This window comes from Arachis ipaensis, chromosome B01, assembly GCF_000816755.2.
Source record: "Arachis ipaensis cultivar K30076 chromosome B01, Araip1.1, whole genome shotgun sequence".
Lineage (NCBI taxonomy): Eukaryota > Viridiplantae > Streptophyta > Magnoliopsida > Fabales > Fabaceae > Arachis > Arachis ipaensis.
In genome coordinates, this window is record NC_029785.2 from 135,250,307 (window position 1) to 135,258,652 (window position 8,346).

Genomic DNA, 8,346 nt, shown 5'->3' on the forward strand with positions numbered 1-8,346 from the left:
TTTAATTAGTTTTGGAATTAATTGTTAAATTAGTTTCTTAAAGATAAGATATTCTTTAAATTTATCTTTAAAAGATTTTTTTAATTAAATTAGTCCTTCAACGATTAAGAATTAATCATATCTGTCTTTCAAGTACTCCACTCATAATTTTCGTTAACGATTGATAATGTAAAATATTAATCGATAACATACATGACATATAACATGTTCAATTAGACGTTAATTAAATATGTTACGAAAATCTAACAATTTGTCACTAGATCATATTAGAAATAGAAGTTTTATAATTAGAGAAATAATTAAATTAATAAATTTTTACTATCTAATTAGACATATTAAGTATCATATATGTTATCAATTAACATTTTACAACATTAATTTAAAAAAATTATTAATAGAATAATTAGAAGACAAATATAATTAATTCAAAATCTTTAAAAGATAAATTTAATTAAAAAAATATTTTTTAAAAATAAATTTAAAAAATATTTTATCTTTTAAAGACTAATTTCACTATTAATTCAATTTTAACCACAAAGATTAAGGGAGGAGAGAATTCGTTAGTCTTTAACCCTGTTTTAGAAGATGTCATTATTGGGAATTAGCATAAACTCTAGGATTTCGATACGCTATCATTATTATAGACGACTTACGATGTACATATTAATGAAAGATAAGATATTTTTACATGATGTTTTCACAAATTTCTAATTGAGCAGAGATGATGATTCAAGAGAGAAGATAAGTAAGTATAATTTTTTGCTCTCAACCATCCTAAGTGGCATCTCATTTAATTGAACANNATAAAAAAAACATCGTTTTCGAGAAACTGTAATTTACATTTTTTTAAAAGATATTTTTTCCTTAAAAAAAGATATTTTTCATATAATAAATAAACAAAAAATACTTTTATATTGTTATACCCAAACATAATTGATAGATAAAAAGATCTTTTTACATAAAATACCCAAACATAAAATTACTTTTACTTTTCCATAAGATCTTTTAAAAAAAGATAACTCGAAAAAAAAAATATTTTCTTAGAAGTTTACCCAAATAAGCCCTTAGTGCTTGTTTGGGCACCATTATTTTGATAAAAAATATATTTTTTTATTTTTTAACGTGTTTGGCAAATTTTCGAGTAGTAAAAGTAAAAGTACTAGAAAAATCAGAAAAACATCTTTTTTGAGAAGTTATAATTTACATTTTTTTTAAAAGATCTTTTTTTCTTAAAAAAAGATGTTTTTCATGTAATAAATAAACAAAAAAGTATTTTTATATTATTATATCCAAACATAATTGATAAATAAAAAGATCTTTTTACATGAGATATCTAAATATAAAATTATTTTTACTTATGTAAAAGATTTTTTAAAAAAGATCACTCGAAAAAATATCTTTTCTTAAGAACTCACCCAAAAAAGTCCTAACCTCGTAAACAAAATCAGCATACCAGATTTTAGGACACCAAACAAACTATTCAATGCAATTATGGTTATCTAGCCAACATACAACCATAGATCCATAATGCATTCAATATCTAGAACGATATCAAGTCTACGCAACAAGCTCAAAGAAGCATAATGAGCAAAATAGATTGTAGTCACTTTTTCACTCAAGAACTAAGAATGTACTTAAAAAAAAGATATTTTTTTTTACCTAAAAAAATACCTAATATATAATAATTAATTTGTAATATACATATAATGTTTTTTTGTACTTATTTTCGCTTTGTGTTTTGAAAAAGAAGAGTAGTTTGTACTTTGTAACAAGAAAATGATTATTTGAGAGTAAATAGTAACTAAATGCGCATTCAGAGTCAGGTCTAAAATATCGCGATATATTCAGAATACAGTGTTTGCTTTCACAATTCTCCGAAACGATCTGAGAGAGAGAGAGAGAGAGAGAGAGAGAGATCATCAAGGTTACTTCCCACGGAAGGTTCTCACTGCAATTTTTAATAAAGCAAGCAAAACCAAGTTCTCTACTTCCCTCAAGGAAGAACAACATATACAAGAAGCAAAACAAAGAGAAAAAGAAAAACATTGTAGTGATTCAGAAGAAATTATCATCAAATAGAGTCTGGGTTTGGGTTTGGGTTTGGATTTGGGTTGGGGTTTCGTGACAACCTCCTTGTTCTGTTTCGCTGCTTAACCGAGATTCTGGAAAATCGATTGCTCCACGTAATCATATCCCTAACAATCCAAGATTTTCGCTCTCTTTTACTTGGCCCTATTTTCCGTCCTAATATAACTGTTTCCATCTCCTCCTCCTTTTTATATATATCGTTTTGCTCATATGCGTTGTCTTCTCTGGTTGGATTCTCGCGAATCCTTTGCTGCCTCTATTCACTTCCACATCTTGTGTGTTTCTCCACCTTCCTTCCGATTTTGCGGCCACTGAACGACGCCGATTTCCCTGAGGTTTTCATCCTTCGGGCTTTTCTCTTTCTCTGGTGGACTTTGGGCTTGCTCTTAACTAGGGTTTTTTTGGGGATCCAAGGTTGAAGTTCGTGTCTTTCTGTGAAAATCTCTGCCGGGTATGTGCAAAGTTGAACTCTTGTTGCACCGGGCTTGCCGTTATATTGATTGATTTCTGTGATTTTGTCGTGAAAAGCTTATTCTTTTATTGTTGATTTTTGCGGATAGTTGGACCCGTTTGAGAATTCGTTGGATTTTGATTCTAGATATTTAAAAAAAAGAGAGTGCTATTTTTTTGTTCAGTACATAGCTTAAAACCTTGTGTGGTGTGAAAAAAAGAGAAGGAAGCAGACTGAATTGTATGGTGGCGGTGTTCTTCAGCTATATCTGTGTTTGATTTCGACCCCACCTTATTAGGTCTTGATTGGTTCCCCTCTGTTTGTGATTGAGACGTAAGTGGTGGGGACTTTGCTGGGGCGGATAAGAGATGAGCTCCAGTGTCACTGGAAGCTTGGTCCGGGAGGGCCAGCTGCTGGTTCATATTGCCGAGAATGGACATTCATTTGAGTTGGATTGTGATGAAAACACGCTTGTTGAGGCAGTTATGAGGTCCATTGAATCTGTTACTGGGATTAATTTCAATGATCAGCTTGTGCTTTGTATGGATATGAAACTTGAATCACAGCGGCCGCTGTCTGCATACAAGCTTCCATCTGATGACAGAGAAGTATTCATATTCAATAAAGCAAGGCTTCAAAGCAATTCGCCGCCTCCACAGCCAGAGCAAGTTGATATTCCCAGTAATTTCGAGCCACCATCACCGTCCTCGTCGCATGATCCGCACCCTCTTGATGATGCTTTGGATCCTGCTTTGAAGGCCTTGCCATCTTATGAGCGGCAATTCAGGTTCCATTATCATCGGGGCCATGCTATTTATAGTAATACCATAATGAAATATGAGCATTGTGAGAGGCTTTTGAGGGAACAGATGGTTCAAGAAAGAGCAGTGGAGGTTGCAAGGGGCAATTTAGAGCAGTACTATAGGATGATTAACCAAAACTATGGGGACTTTATGAAGCGTTACCTGCAGCAACACAGGATACATTCTGATCTTCTGTCTAATTTTGGGAGGGATGTTGAGAGACTTAGATCTGTTAAACTTCACCCTGCTTTACAAACTGCTAATCGCAAGTGTTTACTGGATTTGGTGAAGGAAGAAAATTTGCGGAAGTCGGTGGAGAATTGCACCAGTTCCCACAAGCAGTTTGAGAACAAGGTTTCACAATTTAAGCAGACTTTTGGTGCAGTGAAGCGCCAGGTTGAGGAGTTGTTGTCTAACAGGGAATTCTTATCCATGAAGACCCTAGAACAAGATATAAAAGAACATCTGAGATATATAAATGAACAAAAGAGTATCATGCAATCTCTGAGGTTAGTATTCTCTTATTCTTCAGCTTTATTTGAAATGTTTAGGCACTGTTTAATGTTTATTACTCAGGAAGCATCTAGATCTAAAGTTAATGCTATATCCTTATCCTGCTTTGTAATTTTGCCTCATTTCATGAGTTTGAAAAATATCATTATCAAATAATGTGTAAGTGGGCCTGATGTTAAATAGTTATTGTGCCATTCCTGCAAAGCTTCGAACTATTCTTGAAGCTTGTTTGGTTGAGACTGTTTTTTATATTTAGGGATATAGGTATAACTACTTAATAGTTAGCTGAGGTTAAATACTTCCAAATTGTGCTATATCCCTTTACTTGTCCTGATTGCTGCAATTCAATTATACCTGTTATTCCAAATTTTTATGCCCCGAGTCGGTCCAACTTATGAATTTTATTTTATGGGGATTTCTGCAGCAAAGATGTGAACACTGTAAAGAAACTGGTCGATGATTGCCTATCCTCCCAATTGTCGTCATCACTTCGTCCTCATGATGCAGTGTCAGCCTTGGGTCCTATGTATGATGTCCATGACAAAAATCACTTGCCTAAGATGGAGGCTTGTGATCGTGCTATTACTAAGCTATTAAACATCTGCAAGAAAAATAAGAATGATATGAACGACTTTGTGCACAGATACATGCAAAGCATAACATATGTTTCTTATCTCATCAAAGATCAGAAGCTACAATTCCCTGTATTCAAAGAGGCAATGGGTCGTCAGGAGGGTTTATTTGTGGATTTAAAGTTGTTCCATGGTATAGGTCCTGCATACAGAGCTTGCCTTGCAGAAATAGTGAGACGAAAAGCTTCCATGAAGCTGTACATGGGCATGGCTGGACAACTGGCTGAAAGACTTGCTAGTAAGCGGGAGGCTGAGGTCAGGAGACGAGAGGAATTTCTGAGAATACATAGTTTATGCATCCCTAGAGATGTATTGTCGGCTATGGGATTGTTTGACACTCCTAACCAGTGTGATGTCCATATAGCTCCATTTGATGTTGGTTTGCTTAATATTGACATATCAGATGTAGATAGGTATGCTCCTGAGCATCTAGCAGGAGTAATGTCCAAGATGGAGAAGCAGGGGAGCTTCAAAAGTTCATCTGCTCTGAGTGGTTCTAGCTCTCACTCGGCTGAGACTGTAGAAATTACCTCCGAGTCAATTGACAGATATGATTCTGAGGACCTTCTTGATGGCAGTGAGCTGGTTGAAATTGCTGGAACTAGCAAAATGGAAGTTGAGAATGCAAAACTCAAAGCTGAGCTTGCTTCAAGAATTGCTTTGATATGTTCACTGTGCCCTGAGATTGAGTACGAGTCACTGGATGATGAAAGGATGGATCATATATTGAAGAATGCTACAGAGAAGACAGCGGAAGCCTTGCATCTGAAAGATGAATATGTTAAACATGTTCAATCCATGCTTAAGATGAAGCAGATGCAGTGTGATTCATATGAGAAACGTATTCAAGAATTGGAGCAGAAATTGTCCAATCAGTATGTGCAGGGGCAGAAGATTTCCAGCCTACATGATGCTACTGACTTCCCCCTTATGTCTGGGAAGACAGACAATTGCAAATCGCAATATGTGAGCAGTGAAGCCCACATGCCTTGCGTATCTACTTCAGAGCCCATGGATGAGGTATCATGCATCTCGAGTTCCTTGGATGCAAAACTTGGTCTATTTGCAGAACACACTGATAAAGCTTTAGATGGAGTGGATGAAAACATGTTGGATTCCTCTGGAGTGCAGAACCCACAGTTGGATTCTTCTATGATGGAGCCTCACCGTGAAGAAGTGCAAAGTGGTGATAAAGATAAAAAGGAAAAGATTGTTGGACAATTAGGCATGTCACTAACTAATAGTTCAACTGCTGAGAGCATGCCTGTGCAGCATGATATTGGACCTTGTAGCTTAGCAGATTGTGCAGTATTGGGTTCCAAAATAAACAATGACAAGTTGTTGGAACTACAAAGTGCACTTGCAGAAAAAACAAATCAATTGAATGAGGCTGAAAACAAGCTTACAGCTGTTGTAGATGAGGTTGCTAGTCTCAAGAGTGAGCTGGAAGCCAAGTTAATACTACTTGATGAATCTCAGGTAAATTCGAGTGAAATTTGATAAAGATACCTATGATTTTAAGGTTGTATTTAATTTTCTGAGAAGTAGCTGCTTAAGTTTTCTAAACTAATAGTTAGCGTGTGTGTTTAGTTTGAAATAGCAAGCCATCTCTATCCATCTCCCATTGCCCCGACCATGAAAGATATTTTCTTGTTAGTTTTTGTTGACTAGAACATTGTTTCCCATGAACACATTTTGAAAACCATCTTGATCAAAGCCAATCAAAGAATCTTTAATTCTTGTATATTTGAGTAGTTATGCATGAAGTGGACAAACAAGATCTTTGTGTGAATGGCGTTGTTTGGTACATGTAGTCGACCCCACCTAGGGGGAAAAGACTGTCTTGTTGTTTATTATGTTTTGAGCAGTTAGGGGATACTTGTTGAATGGATATGCTTGATTAAGAACTTGGCATATAAACTAAAACTATTGTAGGATTAGAAGTAATCTAGGATGAACTTTACAGGCATGCTTCAGCAGTTTACAATTTTCATTGTCATGTATCTACATTATTGTGCATGCTTTTTTAATAATTTTGTTTTCCTCTTTCTACAGATGAATTGTGCTCACCTAGAGAATTGTTTGCATGAGGCAAGAGAGGAAGCTCAAACACAAAAAAGTTCTGCTGACAGGAGGGCCTCAGAATATAGTTTACTGCGTGCATCTCTCATTAAAATGCGCAGCCTTTTTGAAAGGCTCAAGACCTGTGTTTATTCTCCTGGTGCTGTGGCTGGTTTTGCAGATTCGCTGCGTATTTTGGCACAATCTTTGGCCAAGTAATTTACTTACTCATAACTACTTGCATTTACACGTTAGTACTTAAGATATTAATTTTAGTTCCTCGAACATCACTTGAAGTTTTGATTTCATAAGGTCATGTTTAATTTTTCTTTTAGCAGCTGACTGATTAGTTAATTACGTTTGTAATTTATAAAATTATTTGAACATTTGCACTTTTTGTATTGTCATCTTTTTGGGTGGAGAGGTGTGCGAAGCCAGAGGTAAATGATGCCTAAATTTCTCTTGGCTGTTTGTCGTCGAAGAGAACAGATTTTAGGCTATTATGTTGGACTGTTGTGTTCTGAGGTGATATTCTCTATTCATAAATTGTGAAAAGAATCATTGAAACTCCTCTCTTTTCAGCTCTGCAAATGACAAAGATGATGATGATATTGCTGAGTTCCGAAACTGCATTCGTGTATTGGCTGATAAAGTTGGTTTCTTATCGAGGCACCGTGAAGAGCTACTTGAGAAGTACACAAGAATAGAAGCTGCTAATGACCAGCTCCGGAAAGAATTGGAGGAGAAAAAAGACCAGGTCAAAACCTATTACAACAAGCATCAGCTTGAGAAACAGGTAACTAATTGCCCTCATGTTTATGATGGTTCTAGGTTGTTTTTTATATTATTGTTATTAAGGTAGTGTTTGTTTCCAGAAATTGAAACTGAAATTGAGGGATCGAGACTCAGTATTGTGTTTGATGGCTGGAACTAAAATTTCAGTCCCGGGACACAATTTCAATCCCTTTAGTTTCTCCAGAAAGTGGGGACACAAGGGACTGAAATTTCTAGGAATGGATACTTAAATTTTAACATTTTCTTTAATAACTAAGGGGCATTTTAGTAAATATTTTTATTCCATCACCATATTTAATAGCTTGAATGGTTTTTGTAGTGACTGAGTTATATATTTGCTGGTGGTTTTGCTACACAGGCTAATAAAGAGAAGATTTCTTTTGGTTGTTTGGAAGTTCATGAGCTTGCTGCCTTTGTGCTCACTCCAGCTGGGCATTATGTGGCTATTACTAGGAACTGCTCTAATTACTACCTATCCACTGAATCTGTGGCCCTTTTTGTTGACCATCTCCCAAGCAGACCTAACTACATTGTTGGACAAATTGTGCATATTGAACGCCAAATTGTGAAGGCATCAGCGCATACTGTGACTCGGCCTGAGCGTCATGGTAGGTCTGATAAACTGACATCTGACACGGGGACTGACCGGTTATCCTTGAATTCAGGATCAACTCTCAATCCATATGGTCTCCCTGCTGGCTGTGAATATTTCATAGTGACCGTAGCAATGTTACCTGATACCACCATTCATTCATCTTCTCCTTCCTGATCCTGCATCATCCTGGCAGATTAGACGTGATGGAAGAATTTAATTGTACATACGAAAAACAACTTTCCAAAGATGAAATGCTCTTTCTGAGTATTGAACTGGTTAACCATTTGTATAGCTGATGAACCAGATCTGTTTCATCTCCCCTGTACATATTTTTACCTTTATGATTCTGTACAAATTGTGAATATTATTTAGCACCTGTTTATTTGGAACTTTGCTGTTTCTTTTTAA

At 35.7% G+C, this 8,346-nt stretch overlaps 1 protein-coding gene across 2 annotated transcripts; it reads left to right on the forward strand.

Annotated features, from left to right (window-relative positions):
• Nucleotides 1,795-8,346, forward strand: LOC107641465 (autophagy-related protein 11). Of its 2 annotated transcripts, none has more exons than XM_021106414.1 (5): nt 1,795-3,851; nt 4,280-5,966; nt 6,543-6,763; nt 7,131-7,344; nt 7,663-7,800. In XM_021106414.1, exons 1-5 carry the CDS (start codon nt 2,908-2,910, stop codon nt 7,663-7,665), a joined length of 3,069 nt encoding a protein of 1,022 aa, XP_020962073.1. In that variant the 5' UTR covers nt 1,795-2,907; the 3' UTR covers nt 7,666-7,800. The 2 variants fall into 2 exon arrangements, with proteins under 2 accessions (XP_020962073.1, XP_016200444.1); XM_016344958.2 differs by having other exon boundaries at nt 1,799-3,851; nt 7,702-8,346.

What these genes read in the sequence shown, in the direction of transcription:
- LOC107641465 (XM_016344958.2), top strand. Translation starts at nt 2,908, where the DNA reads ATGAGCTCCAGTGTCACTGGAAGCTTGGTCCGGGAGGGCCAGCTGCTG. An exon ending in AGTATCATGCAATCTCTGAG is followed by an intron (nt 3,852 to 4,279) that starts GTTAGTATTCTC and finishes GGATTTCTGCAG; the next exon opens with CAAAGATGTGAACACTGTAA. An exon ending in TTGGCACAATCTTTGGCCAA is followed by an intron (nt 6,764 to 7,130) that starts GTAATTTACTTA and finishes CTCTCTTTTCAG; the next exon opens with CTCTGCAAATGACAAAGATG.